At 52.6% G+C, this 19,606-nt stretch overlaps 1 protein-coding gene across 15 annotated transcripts in view; it reads left to right on the top strand.

Annotated features, from left to right (window-relative positions):
* Ptprf (protein tyrosine phosphatase receptor type F) overlaps positions 1-16,147 on the top strand; it is an 82,383-nt gene extending 66,236 nt beyond the window's left edge. For 6 of the 15 annotated variants that reach the window (XM_029540223.1, XM_029540220.1, XM_029540227.1 and 3 more), the window contains 16 exons: positions 363-581; positions 897-1,051; positions 3,671-3,786; positions 6,219-6,251; positions 7,084-7,181; positions 10,464-10,587; positions 10,713-10,888; positions 11,532-11,651; positions 11,890-12,044; positions 12,121-12,406; positions 12,496-12,674; positions 12,894-13,020; positions 13,256-13,381; positions 13,614-13,768; positions 13,870-14,005; positions 14,466-16,143. In XM_029540223.1, coding sequence (XP_029396083.1) covers positions 363-581; positions 897-1,051; positions 3,671-3,786; positions 6,219-6,251; positions 7,084-7,181; positions 10,464-10,587; positions 10,713-10,888; positions 11,532-11,651; positions 11,890-12,044; positions 12,121-12,406; positions 12,496-12,674; positions 12,894-13,020; positions 13,256-13,381; positions 13,614-13,768; positions 13,870-14,005; positions 14,466-14,534 — 2,274 coding nt within the window. In that variant the 3' untranslated portion in view covers positions 14,535-16,143. Of the gene's footprint in view, positions 1-362; positions 582-896; positions 1,052-3,670; positions 3,787-6,218; positions 6,252-7,083; positions 7,182-10,463; positions 10,588-10,712; positions 10,889-11,531; positions 11,652-11,889; positions 12,045-12,120; positions 12,407-12,495; positions 12,675-12,893; positions 13,021-13,255; positions 13,382-13,613; positions 13,769-13,869; positions 14,006-14,465 lie in introns of all 15 variants that reach the window. The other 9 variants (XM_029540228.1, XM_029540224.1, XM_029540225.1 and 6 more) reach the window with 4 other exon arrangements.
* Positions 16,148-19,606: the final 3,459 nt, after the last annotated feature.

Raw genomic sequence — 19,606 nt, 5'->3', positions numbered from 1 at the left:
CATTTCTGCAGCTCTCAGTGTCCTGAGCCCTGTGGACCTCAGAGATGCCTGTGGTGCAGAGCCCATGGAAGGCGCACACTTTAAACCTAAGTTCTCCTGAACAGATGGAATCACCTGTCTCCTCCTCACAGCTCATGCGGAAACGGATTTCTCTGGTCAGGATAAGGTTATTCGTGTCGCCCTTCCTTATAGGCTACAAGGAGGGTCTCGCTGTGATGTCAGAAGTATCCTGTAATGGCTTTGGCTAGGCCAGGCCCGTGAGGGTCCCCAGGGAGAGGGAACCTCTATGTCAGCCTCAGCAGCTAATGCCCCAGGGGAGGAGGCTTCCAGGCCTTGTGTGACTCTGTGCTCTCCTCTGCCAGCTTCTGGAGGCCATCGAGCAGGGCGAGGAGAGAGAGCGGAGGCGCCGGCGCCAAGCAGAGCGGCTGAAGCCTTATGTGGCAGCCCAAGTGGATGAGCTTCCTGAGACCTTCACCCTAGGGGACAAAAAGAACTACCGTGGCTTCTACAACCGACCCCTTTCTCCGGATCTGAGTTACCAGTGCTTTGTCCTCGCCTCCCTCAAGGAACCCATGGACCAGGTTGGCCTGAGCTGGCATGACTCTCAGAACCCTGAGACCCCAGGCTTAATCCAAGACTAGGCCAGCCTCAGACCTTAGGAGAGCCCGGGTCTGCATTATCCTGAGACTCCAGCATCCTAGGGCTAGGACACTCCTGAGGACACTAGGCCTCGGGTGTGAAGACCAGACCTAACGTTGCTTCGGTAACCCCGCTGACCTGCTACACGTGGGTCTCGCTGGTCTCCGTGCCCTCCCTGGGTTTGATGGGTGAGAGTGGGGCGTTCTTGTTTTGCTGTGCTCATATCCCTCGCTGTTGCTTCCTTCCCTGAACTGCAGAAGCGCTACGCCTCCAGCCCCTACTCGGACGAGATTGTAGTCCAGGTGACGCCGGCACAGCAGCAGGAGGAACCCGAGATGCTGTGGGTGACAGGCCCCGTCCTGGCGGTCATTCTCATCATACTCATCGTCATCGCCATCCTCCTGTTCAAGAGGTGAGTGACGTGCCTGGTTCTGGGAGACAGAACCTGCCTCCTGCCTCGCTGGTACCCTCTGGTGCAGTGTTAAGTGGGCCATCTCGGGTGCTACGAGAAGCCAGGATGGACGGAAGCAGCGGGTCTGTGTGTGTGTGCACGGCTGTGCAGGTCCGCCTTTATGAAGAAGGGCTGAGGTGAACTGTGTGTGTCCCGAGGCATGTCTGTCTATGTCTGTGCGTGTGAGCATGTCTTTCATCTTCAGTTTTCAGGAGCCACTGCTTCCTGGTGTCCTGCTGTAAGCACTTTTCTTCTGCCACCAAGTGAAAGGCCCTGTAACAGCTATTGCCAGACCAGGCCCTCCTCTCCTCCTTAGGCCCACAGGAGATCCAGGCTGAGTTGCAGACCTGCATCCCCGTGAGAATTACACAGCAGACATTTACTAAAGACCCATCACAGACGTGGCTGTCCACACTTACCTGTCTTGGGTAGTTGTTGCACCTGTCCTTGGAAGTGCCCCACTATCCTGTCAGCTTCCAAGCCGCTTCCAGTTATTTTACTTGGTGATATTTCCCCCTGATCCCCTGATATTTTTAAGTCGAGGTCTCACTGTATAGCCTTGGTTTCCCTACTATGTAGACCAGGCTGGCTTCAGACTCACAGAGATCTGCCTGCTTCTGCTGTCTCCCAGGCTACTCTAGAGACTGAGGTAGAAGGATCCGGGCCTAACTTAGCTAAATTCTATCTCAAAAAAAAAAAAAAAAAGTTTTGTTTTTGTTTTTTTGTTTTCGAGTCAAGGTTTCTCTGTGTAGCCCTGGCTGTCCTGGAATTCACTTTGTAGACCAGGCTGGTCTCAAACTCAGAAATCTGCCTGCCTCTGCCTCCCAAGTGCTGGAATTAAAGGCATGTGCCACCACTGCCTGGCTTGTTTTGTTTTTTAAGGTGAGGATCTATGGCTCAGTGTGGAGTACCGAACTTTGCATGTACAAAGTCCTGGGTTCAGTCCCCAGTAGCACAGAAACTTAAAAGTTTTTTAAAAGCCTAACCTTTGAGCCTGACAGTTGAAATGCCTGGTTAAATGTGTCTAATCTCCCTTGACATCATTACACCAAATAAATACGGTCCCTTGGTCCCTGGGCTCCTGCAGCGACCCCCCCCCCAGCCCCAGTGCCCCCTCGCCTGGCACCTGTCCACTCCACAGTCTTACTTCTAGTCTCTGGTGCTCCAGAGACCTCCTGTCTTTATACAGCCCCTCATCTACCCCAGAGTACCCCACTGGGTATGTGCTGGGCCCCCAGCAACTGGCACATGGATGGCTGTTGAACATGTCCTGTGCTATGTGTGATGTGTCACCTCATGAAAGTACCCACTTCCCTGTTGTCACCCTGCCCTCTTCTGGACCCCATAATCCTTCCTGGCAAGTTCACTCCTTCCTCTTGCAGTCACAGACCTATAGGTGTCCCTAAGCAGTGTCCCTCCGCCCACTTACCCTCACCATCCCCACTCGGGTTCTGATGTGTATACATGGAGTTGAACTCCCTGAGGATGTCCTGTGGGTACCTTATCAGGGCCCCACAGTTCCCTTGTCATGTGAGGGCTGAGTGCTTAGCAGCAACAATGACCGTTCCTTTCTTCTGTCCTTGCCTGTCTCTCGGGACCTAGTAAACAAGAAAGGTAGGAGTCGTTCCTTCTCTCTGTACACGCCTCCCCCCTCTACTTCTCCCTGTGCACATCTTGGGCCTGCAGGGAGGGTTGGAGCTCTGACCGAACCCTCTTAGCCTGTGGCTTTAATCCGCAGCCTGCCTGCTCAGCACTGGAGGCTTCTCTGGTTCTGGATGGATCCTCCTGGGCACGAGGGGGCGGGCTCGATCACACTCCCATCAGTCCAACTCTGTACCTTCCGCAGAAGATGCTCCCCCTGGAACATGTGCACGCTGCAACCCCCAGTGCTTCCCTGAGTCCACAGAGCTCCCCAGAACCCTCCTTAGGCTCCCATTTCTCCATCCTAGTTCCTACGAGAGACCATCTCTGCACTCGGCAGAGCAGCAAGCAAAGGTGTCATCGTGATGCACACATGTGCGGGCATATTCCCAAGTTCTCCCCAGACACTCCTGTGCAGGAGCTGCAGGTGGTCCCCCGTAGTCTGTCTCTAACCCTGTCCATTTTAGATGGGCAAGGTGACACCAGTGAGAGAGGACTCTGTTTGGCTAGGGCCCTGCTGTCCCTACCTTTCCCCTGCTACTCTGGACATCGGCCCCGAGAGCCAGGCAGCTGGTTCCCAGCCCCTCGTGATGACGTTTGTGTGTTCCATGTGCCAGTGCATGTTTTCTCGTGGTGGTTTCTGCTGCATCAGCTGTGGTGGAGTTAAGGACAGCAGCCACTGCCCAGCGGTGACCTGCCTCCTGTCCAGAGGAACCACCAGCATCTCTGGCCGTCCTCCCTCGCTGCACTGCTCCCATGTCCACTCCACACCTGCCGTCTCCCTGCCCCCTCCTACCCTGTGTTCTCTCATGTTGATGCTGCTCTGCCCCTGGCTCACACCCAGAGATCCCAGGATAAGGTGGGGTGGTGGGAAGACATCTGCGGCTGTGGGAGCTGCCTGTGTTCCCAGTTTTCACTAGCCTCGTCTTGCTTCTTTAGGAAGAGAACACATTCACCGTCATCAAAGGACGAGCAGTCTATCGGGCTAAAGGACTCCCTGTTGGCCCACTCTTCTGACCCTGTGGAGATGCGAAGGCTTAACTACCAGACCCCAGGTAGGGTTGATCCCTCAGCCTCTTGGCCTCCAGCTCAGTCCCACAGGCTGTTAAAAGACCTTAGTGCACGCTCACTTCTGGCTGCTTCTCTTCCTTTTTTGTTCCCTTTGGATTGACATGATGGGGGCATCCATATTGAACAGGTAGGCAGGCTAGGAGACTTCGAAAGACAACAGACGTCCCTGTGCGTCGCCAGGCTCTGAATACAGACGGACTGTAAGGGACCTCTTGAAGCCCACAGCTCTGGCACAAGTAGTCTCTATATCTGCTCTCTGGCCCTTGACCACACACACACACACACACACACACACACACCAGGCTATGTTAGAGGCTATGTTAGAAGTGAGACACTGTAGCAGACAGAATGGTAGGTGACCCATTCCCTAAAGGGGCCCTTCCTGAAGGCTATTTCAGCTTCACTGTGCAAGGATGTGGGGTTCCAGCTCCAGGCTCAATACCTGTGCCTTCCCTTGAGCTGCTCTCCTGTGACTTCGAACTGTTCCTTCCACCTGGATTATCACTCCTTCCTACCCCCAGAGGTGTCTCTCAGAGAGCGACAGTCTCTGTAGCTGTAGCTCCAGGACCTGACTGGCTCAACCCGTCCTTGTGTTTATCGTGTGGTAGATTCTCGTTGGATGCCTGACCACACAACAATGGAATGAGTGAATGAAGTCATGTGTGCACACCGAGGGCTTATGTTTGTGTGAGGTGGTTATCACTGTGCATCAAATTACCCCTAACCTTAGAGGCTTAAAACAACAGTAATTATGTCTTCTCTCTCACAGTTGTTATGAGTCAGGAATTGGGACAGGGCACGGTAGGATACCCAGCCAGGGTAGGCCCTTAGCTGGAAGATTTGAAAGCTGGGAACTAGAATCATAAAGTGAGGCTGGCAAGTTATGGTCTGGTGCCAAAAAGGGCCCACTGTCTGCTTTTACAAATAAAATTTGCCCGGGACACCACCACACCCATTCACTTATGGGGACATTTACACTACAAAGGTCAGTTGACAACTAGAAGGTGGAAAAGACCCTGGGTATCTGCAAGCCTTTAGCACTCCTTTTTTTCTGGCCTTTGGTAGTGAACATTTGCCAACCCTAGGGTGGTTTGTTCCGGTGGTAGGTAGTTGGTGGGCAAGTTGACCTCTTTGTGTAGCCTGGACTTCCTTACAGCATGGCGACTGAGTTCCAAAGACACGTGTCTTGAGAAAGTGTTCCATGTGGACCCAGCAGGCTGTTGTAACCAGTGCATGAATCTGCGAGGAAGGCAAGCACAGAGTGGTTAGGGGGCTGCTCTCAGGGGTACCTCACTTCGTAGGCACCATGCAGAAAGTTGGGTTGGAGGTGGCTCTAAGTGGAAACACTGTGTGTGTACATCAAGTTAAACCCCTGAAGGGTATTTCTGCAGCCTTAGAGCCAAGAGGTAACCAGGGCTAGGCCTTCTTGACCAGGACCGTGACAACCAGGCTGAGCAGCTTAGACTTCATCCTGACTGACCAGGGAGTCGTTGAAGGTCTTCATCAGAGGAGCAGCAGAGCTGGCTGCTTCTGTGGAGAGCGGGCAGGCCCCTAGGGAAGACGTCGGGCAGTTAAGTGGTTGAAAGCGAGGGAAGAAGAACAGACTCTGGGAAGCTGAAGGTGGTAAGGCAGAAGGTGAGCTGAGCTCACACCAGGATGCAAAGCCGGTTATGTGGCTGCTGCCATAGAGGATATCCAAGTGGCAGTAGGCCTTTGTGTCTGGACTTTGTGCTGACCTCAGCCCGGAAGCCACCAGTGTGAGTGGCGCCAAGGATCAGGCAGTGGTCAAAGCTCAGAATGGACAGACACTCCCAGAATGAGCAGGAAGGCAGAAGGGAACAGGCCACAGGATGGTGGTGTTATAGGGGCGCATGCAGGCAGAGGTATGGGCAGAAAGGTTCCCTGTCTCAGGTGCTAGCGTAGTGCGACACCAAGAGGGTGGGGCCCATAGCTTTGTTGGGGTGTAGGACCCAACCTTCAGGCAGGAATATTTCCATGGGTTGAAGAGCAATGAAGGGGATGCAGAGCCCTTTTCAAATATCAGTGTGTGAAGGATACCATGGGTACGTGACATCCCTGAGAAGGGAGGATCATTTCCAGTATGGAGACCGTCTGAAAATGGCCAAGGTCAGATTTTGAGGGGCTGAGGGCTGGGCTGGACTGACTATTATAGGGTCTCCAGAGGCCACTCAGACCTATGTTTGGAAGCTCTCTCTTTGGGGGAGAGGGACTGTCTGTTACTGGAAGACACGTGAGCTTATAACGGGACCTGATCCACTCTTTCCATCTATGCCCCTTCCTCTTGCCCTTCACCTACAGTCCCTTCAGTGTTGAACCGCAGAACCAGGTGACCAGAAAAGAGGGTTCCTGAGCTCTGCTTCTGTCCCATTGTTTTCTTGGTTTGTTTTCTCTGCAGGTTCCAGTGCCCCCAGTTGCCCGAATATCTCAAGTTAGTTTTCAAAGTTCCCACGTTCATTTGGGGACACTTTGGCTTCAGTGTGTCTCCACTCTTCTACTTCCTCACGTCTCCCCACTTTCTCCTTGCTCTTTTCCCCTTCCCTTTATCCCCTCCCTCCCCTTCCAGCCATCTCCCTTCTCTCTGTCCCCTCCTGTGCTCACTGGCTTCCTCCAGTGTCTGCTCTCCCACCCTATCTCCTTGTCCCTGCCACCTCTGGTCTCAGGCCAACCCCTCTGTGTGCCTCCGTCCTGTTCCTTGCCTGTCTTTGTATCTTCCTCCCCATCTCTGCTTCTCTCTCTCCCTACTTCTATGCCACTCTGCCATTGTCTTTGCACTCCATGACCATTCTGCCCACACACTTGGTGCCCGGGGTGACAGGGTCACCAAATCTCTGAGGTGACTGGCATCAATGAGGGGTGGGGGTGGGCGTCTGTCTCAGACAGGTGTGGTAAGAGCCCAGTTTCCAACCTGTCTGCTGCCGCCACGTTCCTGAGCTTGCAGCCCCGTCATCGTGGGAAGAAACCTCTTGTTCCTCTTAGGCAGGGCCTGACAGGCAGAGAGCCCTGTTGTCCCGTGCAGCACCAGATCATCTGGACATGCTTCTGTGTACTCACAGTACACACACCTCCATCTCTGGCCTCCCCTGATGCCCAGCCACTCTTGTGTTCTCCATTCCTGTTGCCGCCGCATGTGCTGTTGTCTCCATGCCACCAGTGCTGAGTACTTCATGATCACACATGTTCACACATGCCTTGGGTTGTCTCTACCACCCTGACCAGAACTTGCATTAATGCCACCTGTGTGTCTGCTCCACCTCCCCCAGGTATGCGAGACCACCCGCCCATCCCCATCACTGACCTGGCAGACAATATTGAGCGCCTCAAAGCCAACGATGGGCTTAAGTTCTCCCAGGAGTATGAGGTAAGATACCCACCACTCCCGCCGTGTGTCCTCAGTCTATTCAAGTCTGCTTTTGTTTTGTCCTGGGTCCCAGTGGGGTTGAGGATGTTGGGATGTAGGCCAGGTGCAAAGTTCAGCCTTCATAGGTGCTGGGCTCAGCCCATAGGCTCACCATAGCCCTCTGGTGGTCACCCTAGGACATGTTTCAGAAGGCTCTGCTAGGTGCCCAGGCAAATATCTTGATGCCTACAGAAGCAGACACTGATTTAGTAACAATGGCTATAATATCTAATCTCCAACAAGAACAGGTCTGCACTTACCAGGTACCGGACAGCATCCTCTTACTTGGTCCCCCATGGAGTGGTACACAGTCTTGTCTTACATACCAGAAACCAGGACTCAAACAGAGATGTGAGTTACCGAGTGTCAAACAGCTGAAGAGTAGTGGAGCCACCCAGACATTGCCTGTGCTGGCTTCATGACCATCCACACCTCAGTCTTGCATAACTACGTTACTGAGTCTCCACATGGTGACCGTTGTCAGTGAGGGGCGGGAGGGTCTGTCCTCAGCCCGGCTTCCATCCCGCTCCCACATGTGATCACACGTGCATGCAGAAACACGTAGCTCATGGATGGGGAGTCAGGAAGCCCTCCAAGTGTTCACCTCACTCAGACTTCAGGGTCAGTGAGCGCCTGGTCCACCCACAGCTCTTTGTCAGGGACATTTGGGTGTCCCCAGGCTATCCAGTCAGGGGAGCCTTGTTAGAAAGGAAGTGATGCCGGGTGTGGTGGCGCACGCCTTTAATCCCAGCACTCAGGAGGCAGAGGCAGGCGGATTTCTGAGTTTGAGGCCAGCCTGGTCTACAGAGTGATTTCCAGGAGAGCCAGGGCTACACAGAGAAACCCTGTCTCGAAAAGCCAAAAAAAAAAAAAAAAAAAAAAAGGAAGGAAGGAAGGAAGTGATAAGGAGACCCCCTTTCCCCCTTTCTTTGTCTCTCTGCTGTGCTGGCCGATCTTTTGTCAGCATTTGGCATCATACACCTCAGAGGATGACTGATGGACAGGTGATGGATGGATCCGTTCAGCTGGACCCAGGGGGTTGCTCTCTTTTAGTCAGGTGTCCGCTCTTGAGTTGTGTTTGGGGGATAGATCCCTGGGTGCTGGATTTGCCCTTCTGAGGGCACGGGGCCAGGTAGATCCTAAAGGCAGCAGGCCAGGCTTCCAAAGGAGAAAAGTGAGCTTGGCAGGTAGACAGATGAGCATGTCTCTGCATAGCAGCAGTGCCACCTCTGCTGTGGAGGCAGAGCCTGTCAGCTGGGCAGCCTGGATTTAGCCTGACTTCTGGACAAGGAGGCATTCCTTGTTTTTTACCAGTATTCGCCCTTGTCCTGCCCCACGCCTTGCCATCCTTCCTATAAGCTCCTGCTCACAGCCGTCACCTTACCACCTCCCCTCCGTCCCTCCAGTCTGAGCTTTCTTTAAAGGGCCTTCTTTGTCCTAGAAACCACTAGATCTATTGTGGGCTCTCCTGAAACTTTCCCTTTCGTGGTCTGTAGGTCATTTGTCAGACTGTTGCTAGCACCTAACTGTGTGCCAGTCCCTGTGCTGACATGTAGAGACAGATGCCCTTGGGACACAGTCACTGAGAAACACAAGTAGAGCAGTAATCGGTGCTATAAGTGTGTGGTTCTGACAACATGCACTGAAATCATATATAGCAAACACAATGGTGGGTGTGTCCGGTGGGTGGGGCCTCACAGAAGTGATGAACCAGCCTCCTTAGGGAATAAGGTGGCTGGGACCAAAATGGAGGAGATTGTGATACAGGCATCTATTCTGTCCATCCACAAAGGAAGGACAATAACTCAAACCTGTCTTGAATAAAGAGATGGAGAAATGCACGCAGTGGCTTAGAACAGTGCTGGGCACACCATGAGCTCACACAGAAATGTGGCTGTTAGCATTTTTGTGTCCTGACCCAGTCAAGAGCATGGGAGGCTTCTGAGCAGGAATTTGATACTCAGATCTGCATTTTTTGAAAGACTGTTCTTGCTGAAGGACAGAGTGGGTTGGAGCAGGGCAAGAGAAGAGGCCTGGAGGTACCAAGCAGAGCTCGCTGCTAGCCGCTGGCAGCCGCAGCAGGTTGAGAAAGGCGAAGGAAGGGAGTGTGGGGTGTGGTAAGCAATGGGAGGGGCCTTGGGGACTTCCCAAGATGGACTTTAAACCTGGCTGGGCTTCCTGGGTCAGTGATTAGTGCTGTCCACTGAGAGGGAGGTCACAGCAGAACTTGCTTTGACAGGAAACAGATGAGCTGGCCTTTAAAGGGACTGGGGTGGAAAGAGCTGTGAAGCTTGCGCATGGAGATGTCTAGGGGCTTTGGGATAGTAGGGGCAGCTCTGAGATATAAGCAGGAGAGTCCTGTGAATGGGGTGGCGGTGGCTAATGGGAGTGGTTCGGTCAGTGAAGATTGACTTACAAAAGGTGAAGATTGCAGCTGTAGCTGTGTAAAATGGCCACTTGTAATCCAGAGTGGGGAAATAGAGACAGAAGCCACCATGGTACGACTGGCTAGCCAGCCTGGCTTACTTGGTGAACCGTGGGCCACTGAGAAGTCCTGGGTATTGCTAGGGTTGTCCACCACACAGGTGCACAAACACATTCATATACACACGTGCATTTTAAGAGAGAGAGAAAAGAAAAAAAAAATCTTGTGAATGGGCTATGGATGAGACTAAATTGGTAGAGTGCTTGCCTAGAATTTGCAAAGCCCTGGATTTCCTCCAGCATCACATAAGTGGGGTAGCACACACTTTAATCCCACCACTCACCACATATAACGTGGAAGTAGGAAGATGAGAACTTTGGAGCCATCCTTAATAGTATCCTGTATAGTAGATTGTAAATTCAAACCTAGCCAGGTATACATGAGACCCTATCCAAACAAGCGAACAAAACATTTCCTGAGCAACGAAGTGAGAAGAGAGCCAGGGAGGAGAGGCAGAGGAGCTTAGATCTGCCTGCGGGGAGGGCAGGGAACAGACAGAGTAGAAAAAGCCAGAGATGGAGAAGAGAGCTGGGCAGCATGGTGTGTGGACAGTTTCCAGCACGGCCCAGGTGGCCACATCATCATCACCATCATCTCACTCCACTGGTTGGATGCAGGGGCTGCCATGGAAGTTTGAGTCCTCAATTTGTCTTTTCAGACTTGGGCTGGGGAGTGTAGGTGTTATGTGGCTGCAGAGCACCGTGGATAGGCCTCCCTGACTTGGCCCTCACTCTCCCTGTGTCTTCCATTTCTGGCAGTCCATTGACCCTGGACAGCAGTTCACATGGGAGAATTCCAACTCAGAGGTGAACAAGCCCAAGAACCGCTATGCAAACGTCATTGCCTATGACCATTCTCGAGTCCTCCTCACCTCCATTGATGGTGAGCCTGGGGCACAGTGCCCCTTCCCCTTTGTTGTCCTCTGCCCTGCTCTCCAGAATGCTCTGAGCACAATGGGCTGGTCCAGGGCCCCAGGTTAACACTCTCACATCCCTTTTCGTCTATAGGTGTTCCTGGGAGTGACTATATCAATGCCAACTACATTGATGGCTACCGAAAGCAGAATGCCTACATTGCCACACAGGGTCCGCTGCCTGAGACCATGGGCGATTTCTGGAGGATGGTGTGGGAACAGCGTACAGCCACAGTGGTCATGATGACCAGACTAGAGGAGAAATCCCGGGTGAGAGGGGTGACGCTGGGTACCACCTCCTGTGAGTGTTTTCAAGAGATTCCCCAAAGGCTGTGGTTTTCCTGGAATATTGTCTCATTCCCTAGATACAGGGGAACTGCTGGGATGTAATGTAGCGTGTTCCCCAGGTGTTTATGGGTTCCCGGGATGTTAATATGTTTCACCAAATGCTGTCGTTTTCTGGAATGTTAATATGTTCCCCAGTTTCTGGGGTGTTCCTGGGGTATTCACATGTTCCCCAGATGCCAGAGTGCTCCTGGGGTGTTCACACATCTAAGTTAATTAGTGGAAGGAGCTGCTGATGTCTGCTTTTGCACTGCGAAGCATTGACTGGAACATAAAATTTACAGAGCTTGAAAATGGGGCATAAACGTTATGGGTAAATTTGGCAGAAAATGTGCCTGGTGCGATCTGGTGTTGAATAAATAATTTTCAATTATGGTCCTCCTTCAGCCAGTGAGGGCCAGGCTAGTAGCTTAGTGTGAGGCGGTTTGGTGAGGAAGAGGAAAGTGAAAATTGGGAGGGAGCTAGGGTCTGTGTAACCAGGTAAGCTGGGCCCTTCCCCCTGCATCTGCCTGTTTGAGCCTTTGAGCATCCTATAACTTTGTCCCCTGTCCTGCCCATCCCCCTCCAGGTGAAGTGTGATCAGTATTGGCCAGCCCGTGGCACTGAGACCTATGGCCTCATTCAGGTGACCCTGGTGGACACTGTGGAATTGGCCACATACACCATGCGCACCTTTGCCCTCCATAAGGTATGGCTCTGAGTTCCCAAGCACTGCTCCATCGCTTAGGTTGTAGCCTGAGTGTGATGGGCTGGCAGAGGGCAGCCATGGGGTCAGGGCCTGGGAGGTGTATGAGGGGTTCTCAGAGCCTGTGTTAGGTGACTGTCTGCTGTGGCTTCCGAGTGTCACCTGAGAGTGGCTGGTCTGGCCCCTTCCCTGGGTCTGTGGCAAGCAAACCTCAAACCTCATCTCTGTTGGCCTTTCTCAGAGTGGCTCCAGTGAGAAGCGTGAGCTGCGTCAGTTCCAGTTCATGGCCTGGCCAGACCATGGCGTTCCTGAGTACCCCACTCCCATCTTGGCCTTCCTGAGACGGGTCAAGGCCTGTAACCCACTAGATGCGGGGCCCATGGTGGTGCATTGCAGGTGAGAGTCCACAGCCCCCATAGGGGAGGGGCGGGAGGGGAGGGGACCCCGCCCCAAGCTCTGCTCTTCTCCTCAGTGCCGGTGTGGGCCGCACGGGCTGCTTCATCGTCATCGACGCAATGCTGGAGCGTATGAAGCACGAGAAGACGGTCGACATCTATGGCCACGTGACGTGCATGCGCTCACAAAGGAACTACATGGTGCAGACCGAGGACCAGTATGTGTTCATCCATGAGGCACTGTTAGAGGCTGCCATGTGCGGACACACCGAGGTGCTTGCTCGGAACCTCTATGCCCACATCCAGAAACTAGGCCAAGTGCCTCCTGGGGAGAGCGTCACAGCCATGGAACTTGAGTTCAAGGTGGGACTCCGGGACCCTGACTCGGTCAGTCGTGGGAAGCCTGTCTGCAGCAGGCCAGGCCTGACAGAAAGAACCCTTGCTCTTCACAGTTGCTGGCCAACTCCAAGGCCCACACGTCGCGCTTCGTTAGTGCCAACCTGCCCTGCAACAAGTTCAAGAACCGCCTGGTGAACATCATGCCCTATGAGCTGACCCGAGTGTGCTTGCAACCCATCCGTGGCGTGGAGGGCTCGGACTACATCAATGCCAGCTTTCTAGATGGTTACAGGTTGGCATGCTTCTCCCTGCCCCACCGTGTCCCCCCCCCTTTTCTGGTACCTTGGTCTGCTTCTGGTTGGGAGAGTTCAGAGCTAATCCAAAACGTCAGAGTGAGCCGGGGACAGACGTGAGGGCTCCCTGGAGGAGGACGGCTCTCTGAGGAGCTAGGCAGTGTCGGGATAGGCGGGGGCAGTAGCACCTCCAGCATGTCAAGTCTTATGTCACCCAGACAGCAGAAGGCCTACATAGCTACACAGGGGCCTCTGACAGAGAGCACCGAGGACTTCTGGCGCATGTTATGGGAGCACAATTCCACCATCATCGTCATGCTGACCAAGCTTCGGGAGATGGGCAGGGTGAGCCCACCCCTTCCCCTAGGGCCCCTCTCATACCAGGGAGGACACCAGCTACCCTTGGGAAAGGCATACCTCTTTCACTCTCTGCTCTCACGCCCCAACTCCCCATCAGCATAACCTCGGACCTTTTTACCAACCCCTGAGGCACCCCGTCCCAAAGTCCTCTGAAACGTGGCATTCTCTTCGCCTGGCCTCCCCACCTGATCGTGGGCGGTGCCCGGTGTTCTATCCATAGGAGAAATGTCACCAGTACTGGCCAGCAGAGCGCTCCGCTCGCTATCAATACTTCGTGGTTGATCCGATGGCTGAGTACAACATGCCCCAGTATATCCTGCGTGAATTCAAAGTCACAGATGCCCGGGTGAGTGCCAGCCAAAGAATATGCACACAAACGTGTCCCTTGAGCTACCTGAGCACACGTGACTCCATCTACCCCAAGACACTGCAGGGATCTGAGTCGTGGGCGAGCTGTTTGCGTTACCTCCTAGAGTGTCCTTGTTGTGAGTGTGTCCCTGTGTGATTGTGCTCCTGGTTTAGAGGGCCTGCTATCTAACATACTAACCTTAATTCTGACCCCTGACCCTCTCTCCCAGGACGGGCAGTCAAGGACAATCCGACAGTTCCAGTTTACAGACTGGCCAGAGCAAGGAGTACCCAAAACCGGTGAAGGCTTCATCGACTTCATCGGGCAGGTGCACAAGACAAAGGAGCAGTTTGGCCAGGACGGGCCCATCACGGTGCACTGCAGGTGGGACGGTCCCCATGGAGGTATGGGGTGGACGGTAGTCCCAAAGGGAGACTGACTGTGGGAGTGGAGCAGGACTCCTGACACAACCATTCTCTGAGCAGTGCTGGTGTGGGCCGCACCGGTGTGTTCGTCACCCTGAGCATTGTCCTGGAGCGCATGCGGTACGAGGGCGTGGTTGACATGTTCCAGACCGTGAAAACCCTCCGCACACAGCGCCCTGCAATGGTGCAGACAGAGGTATGCAGACCAGGGGGAGGGACCCAAGGGTCTGCACTAGAACCCACAGCTGCACATGCAGCTGGCCCACGTGTATTGTTCACGTTATAGCTGTGTGGTATTACTTGTTCCACATGGCGTGTAAGGGACAGAGAGTAAGCTGTGTTCATTCGGTAACCCCTTCCTGAGCGCTAGCGTGTCATGTTGCCTTTGGGGTCAGAGTTAGGCACAGCAGTCTGTGTAAGACAGTGAGTCTGGGTACAGACGTGTGGTTTGAGTAGCAGAGGTGAACACAGGCCTGGGAGAGGCAAAAGGGTGAAATGGCCTTTCGAGGCTTCAACTGGAGAGTGCCTGGGTAGTTCTCGGAGTCCAGCATCGGCTCTTAGCCAACAGAGGCCACTGGCTGCAGCAGCGCAGACCCTTATGTTTGGAATAGCTATTGGCCATGTTCACACTGACCAGTCCCTCTCTTTCCTCAAAGGACCAATACCAGCTGTGCTACCGTGCGGCCCTGGAATACCTCGGCAGCTTTGATCACTATGCAACGTAACTACTGCTCCCCTCTCCTCCGACGCTCCCCCAAGGGGCTCCGGAGGGGACCCAGCTCCTCTGAGCCATACCAACCATTGTCCAGCCCTCCTGCACGGATGCTGTTGCCGGCAGAGCACAGCCCACTGGGATCACAGCATTTCGGGGAACATTGCCACACCAGTCAGAGAGCCCAGAACACCTGGGCAAGTGGGCAGACTGGCAGCCTGGCTCTGGGCCCTCGTCCACCGGGCCAAGTGGAGCCCCGCTTCAAGCTCTCTGTTCAGCTCCGCGATTCTCATGCTTCTCATGGGGTGGGAAAAGGGGGCAAAGCCCCCCACTTTTTATACACTAGGCGGGGTAGACTGCGGGGTCCTAGCCTCTTCTCCGACTTTCCTTTGGCAGATCTTTCACTGCAGATGGGGCTGCTGTGGGAGTTGGGACTTAACTTGTTTTCCTTTTTGAGTTCACGTTGGATCCTTTCTTGTACAACTTCTGCGGAAGGACACAGTACACGCCTTCCTTGTGCAGAGCTAGGGCCCTACCTGAGCAAGTCTGCTGTGGCCCAGGAGGCAGCAACTCCTGCTGTCCTCCAGCCTTTCAGACGAGATCCTATTCCAGCCAAATGCAGGGAAACACTTTATTTTGTTTGTTTTAGGTTTTGTTTTTCCTTGAGAGCCTTTTTTTAGGCCCCACAGACAGTGGTGGGCGGGGAGGCGATAGGAAACACATTCCCCAGTGTGCATTTAACATTCATAGCCTTCAACCACAGACGTGTCTGGGGGGAGCCTGGCAAGGCGTTCCTCATCACCATCGTGTTTGCAAAGGTTCAAAAAACAAAAATCAAAAAAAAAAGAAAAAAAAACATAAAAATATTTTTTTTTAAGAAAAGAAATAAAGATTCATCCCCTGGCCTCTACTTCAGATTTGAAGTGGGAGGCAACTCAATGTGCCTGGGGCTCGCCATGGGCCCACAGAGTCTCGCTATCATCCCCAGCGTCGCAGTGTGGCAGGTGTTTGTAGGCTGTGGGTTCTGGCCACCTTGGGAAATGAATGGCACAGGTAAGGGCCTGTGCCACGCCCCACACACCTCAGGGCCCAGCGGGGGCGTGGCTGGCCCTTCAGGTCTAGGCCAGTGGGCCTGGTAGCACATGTCTGTCCTCAGCTGGACAGATGCTTTCTCTCCTGGATTGCAGCTGTCTTCAAATCCCCCCATGACCCGCTCTTCCCACTTCTTCAAGTTGCCCTCACAAACCAATGTGGCAAGACTACTGGACTTGTATCCATGGTACTATACTCAGTCCTCTTATCTCAGCTTGCTGAGGGGCAGGGAGAGGGTCTCTTCCTCTGGGCAGCACTATCTAGATAGGTAAGTGGGGGCGGGGAAGGGTGCATAGCTGTTTTAGCCGAGGGACTCGATGCCGACGTCCCCAGATATAGCTAGGCTAAGTCAAGATCAGCAGCCCGGGGTTGGTGGTGTTGGATGAAACATTCATTTTTACCTTGTGGATGCTAGTGCTGTAGAGTTCACTGTTGTACACAGTCTGTTTTCTATTTGTTAAGAAAAACTACAGCATCATTGCATACTTCTTGATGGTAATAAATTTGAATAATCAAGATTTCTTACACACCGGGCCTCTGTCTCAGCTCCTGTATCTAGAGTGTGGTATCTTAAGTCTATGGCTGGGGTGGGTTCTGAGGAGTCCATTCCAAGAGGACGATGAGCCCCAACCCGGGTGAGTGCCTATGACGGGGTAGGTTCCAGCCATGGCTGCGTGAATGGAAGATGGAACCGCCTGCCTGAGCTACAGCTGTAGAGAGCACCCAGGGTTCTCGGACCCTCGTCTCAACTACCTCGTGATGCTGTGGATTGACATGGAGGATGTAACACATACCATCACCGCCTTCATCCTCTCCCATGCTCTAAGGAATGGGATAACCCTGTGGACTTAGGAAATGACCATATGGAAGTTGATCAGTAAGAAATCTTGTAATTCTTGCCATGTGGGTATTGGACTCACAGTGAGACCCCCTGGGCTCAGGGACACAGCAAGGAGAGTTCACTGACCCTGGTGGTCAGAGGGCTCTGCCTGATCTCAACATCCTGGACAAACCAGAGAAATACCCAAGTCACCCACAGCAGAGTTGTCACAGACTCACTGTGGCCCTGGGGAAGGCCTAAAGGAGGTGACAGCAGTATCCTGTGTTTTTAGAGGGTGAATAGAAGTTAGTTGTAAGAGTGGGGGAAGAGAGTTCCCAGTGGAAGAAGGACTGCAAAGGGTTGGAAGCCTAAGCCATAGCAAGCAGGAAGTTCCCAAGAAATGCAGTGAGATGAGACCTAAGGCTGGAAAGGGGGTGGGTAGGGTCAGACAATGAGTTGGTTGTAAAAGGGCTGCAGATGTCCTGCATACCACCTGCCTTGCATTGTCAGCAAGAATAGAGGCCCTGAGGTTATTCCAGAGTTAGCAGCCACCCACCCCCAGGGCTTCAAATGACCAATACTTAAAACCAGCCCCTTGGTTTCCCAACACAGTTTAGTGCCCAATCCATTTGTATTCAGAGAAGGGCAACCTGTGTACCATGGTCTCTAATTTAAAGAAATACTTGGTAGATCAAAGATTGAACCATGAGATGTCAAGGGAAGACTAAATGCCAGGCCTACTCTTGAGGAATGCCAGCATGTGGACCTACTTGCTCACTCAGTAGTCAGTGCTTTATAGACTTAAACCACAGGGGGCACCACACATCAGGGAGTCCTTCAGTAAGGGCTTCCACCAAGGAGACCCTGTGGCCGGCTAAGCACCCGAGTTGGGACCCACACACAATAGTGTCTGTTTCAAGATCTTTTCTCCATCCCCAGTGGGATCAAATCTCCACTGTGTGTTGGCTAGTTTGTTTTTTGAGACAGGGTTTTACTATGTAGCTTTGGCTAGCCTGACCTGGAACTCACTGTGTAGACCAGACTGGCTTCAAACTTTATATCTGCTTGCCTTTGCCTCCTGAGTTCTGGGATTAAAGACGTGCATTACCTTGCACATTTTTTTTTTTTTAAGGCAGGGCCTCCTAGTTCAGACCTCAGATTCATGTAGGTTGGGATGAACTTCTGATCCTCCTGCCTCCACATCCCAAATGCAGAGATCACAGGGTTGTGACTACCATTCCTGGCTTCTGGTTTCCAGGCAAGCACTCTACCAAGTGAGCCACACCCTTCCTTTGCGCTGGTAGTTTATGCCTACCCTCAAGCCCGCTCCTCGGAGGTCTCGCTTTGCAGAGTTGAGCACACCAGGCACTGTTTGCTAATCAGGCATCTCTCCTGTACCCCCTCATTCCACCACCGAACCCTGCCCATGTGGCCTCTGGTACCTGTGTGTCTACATTCCCACTGCTTCTCTAGCCATACACTAGACCCTACAGCTTGAGACTAGAATCTCGCTCACCCTGTAGCTCAGGCTAGCTCCACATTCATAATACTGATCCTGAGCACTGGAGTTGCAGGCATGAGCCACCATGCCCAGCCCTGAGCTGTCCTTTGTCACTTGGCATGGTGTCTACGTGTTCTGCTTGTTCCCAAGCCTGTCCTAGCCAGCTCATGGCAGCCAGAATGCTCATACCAGGTCGACCTGACTGGAAAGACCCACCAAGCCCTCAGAATCAGCTGTAACTCCCGGGTTTTCCAGGCCTGCAGGATCTGGCCTTTGGCCTAACCCTCCTTCTCCCTTTACGCTGTTTCCCAATCATGACAAAAAAAACCCACTTTTTTGTTTGTGTATGTAGTGTTGCGGATGGATCTTGCACGTACTGAGCAAATTCTACTCTACCCCCAAACCAGTTCTCTGAATGTTGGACCTGACTCAGCCCCAGACCTTTACAAGCATTCTTCCTGTCTACCTGGATAACTCTGCTTTTCCTCTCATTTTATTTTAATTGCAAAGCAGTTTTTTTCACAAGTATATTCCGATCCTCTCCCCCGCTCCTCCCACCCAGATTCTCTCTCTCCACCCACCCAAACCCATGCACTCCTCATTTTTTTTTTTTTAGTCTCGGCTGAAAATAATTCCTTCAGAAGCCAGCAGTAACCGTCCTAAAAGAGGTGTGATGGTCTCCCTATGCCAGGCATCTGAAGTCTATTATTTCATGTAATCCTCCCAACAAGCTATAGGGTCGCTTCAATTACGCCTGTTTTATCTCTTGGAATGTTATGTTTCATCCACTTCTCCAGTACCTAATGAGAACCTGCCATGTGGCAGTCACCATTCCAGAGTTCAGAGTAAACAGTGCACCCCACAGATGGCTGCCTAGAGGCATGCATTCTGGAGGGGACAGAGGATACATATGAAAATCAGTGAAGAAATGTATTTGTAATGTGTCAGACGGTGGTAAGTGCCCTGGTGGTGCAGTAGGAGGAATCAGGCAGTCTTCAGTGAAAAAATGGCATATTAGCTACTTTCCTATTCTGTTCCCTAAATGCCTCACAGGAACACCTCAAGGGCGGGGGTAGATGGCTCAGTGGGTAAGAGGGTAGTCAATCATGAAGTGTAGCCACTTTTTAAAAAAAGGCTGGCATGGTGGTGGGTGTCCGTCAGTCCAGCCCTGGAGGGCAGACACAGGCTGACCTTCAGAGCTCTCCGGACCGCCAGCCTAGCCAAATGGCTTCCTGTTTTTCTGAGAGACCCTACAGGAAGTAATAAGGCAGAATATTAGAAGATGCTATTTGATGGCATGTAGCATGCCTGCACATCCAATATGCCTGCACTATGTATATGCACAACACATTCTGACCACACAATTTTTCTTTAAAGATTTACTTATTTGTTTTATGTATGTGAGTACGTTGTTACTCTCTTCAGACACACCAGAAGAGGGCATCAGATCCCATTACAGATGGTTGTGGGCCACCATGTGGTTGTTGGGAATTGAGCTCAGGACTTCTGGTAGAGCAGTCAATGCTCTTAACCACTAAGCCATCTCTCCAGCCCCACACACAAAATTTAAAAGGAAGGAAAGAATAAATGAACTAGGGGGGAACTTCTTTTGTTGTCTTATGGTTCCCATCTGTTATGGTAGGACAGCCTTGTTGGTCATGGTGGACCACAG

This window comes from Mus pahari, chromosome 6 (genome assembly GCF_900095145.1).
Source record: "Mus pahari chromosome 6, PAHARI_EIJ_v1.1, whole genome shotgun sequence".
NCBI lineage: Eukaryota > Metazoa > Chordata > Mammalia > Rodentia > Muridae > Mus > Mus pahari.
This window is presented reverse-complemented; position numbering and strand designations above follow the sequence as displayed.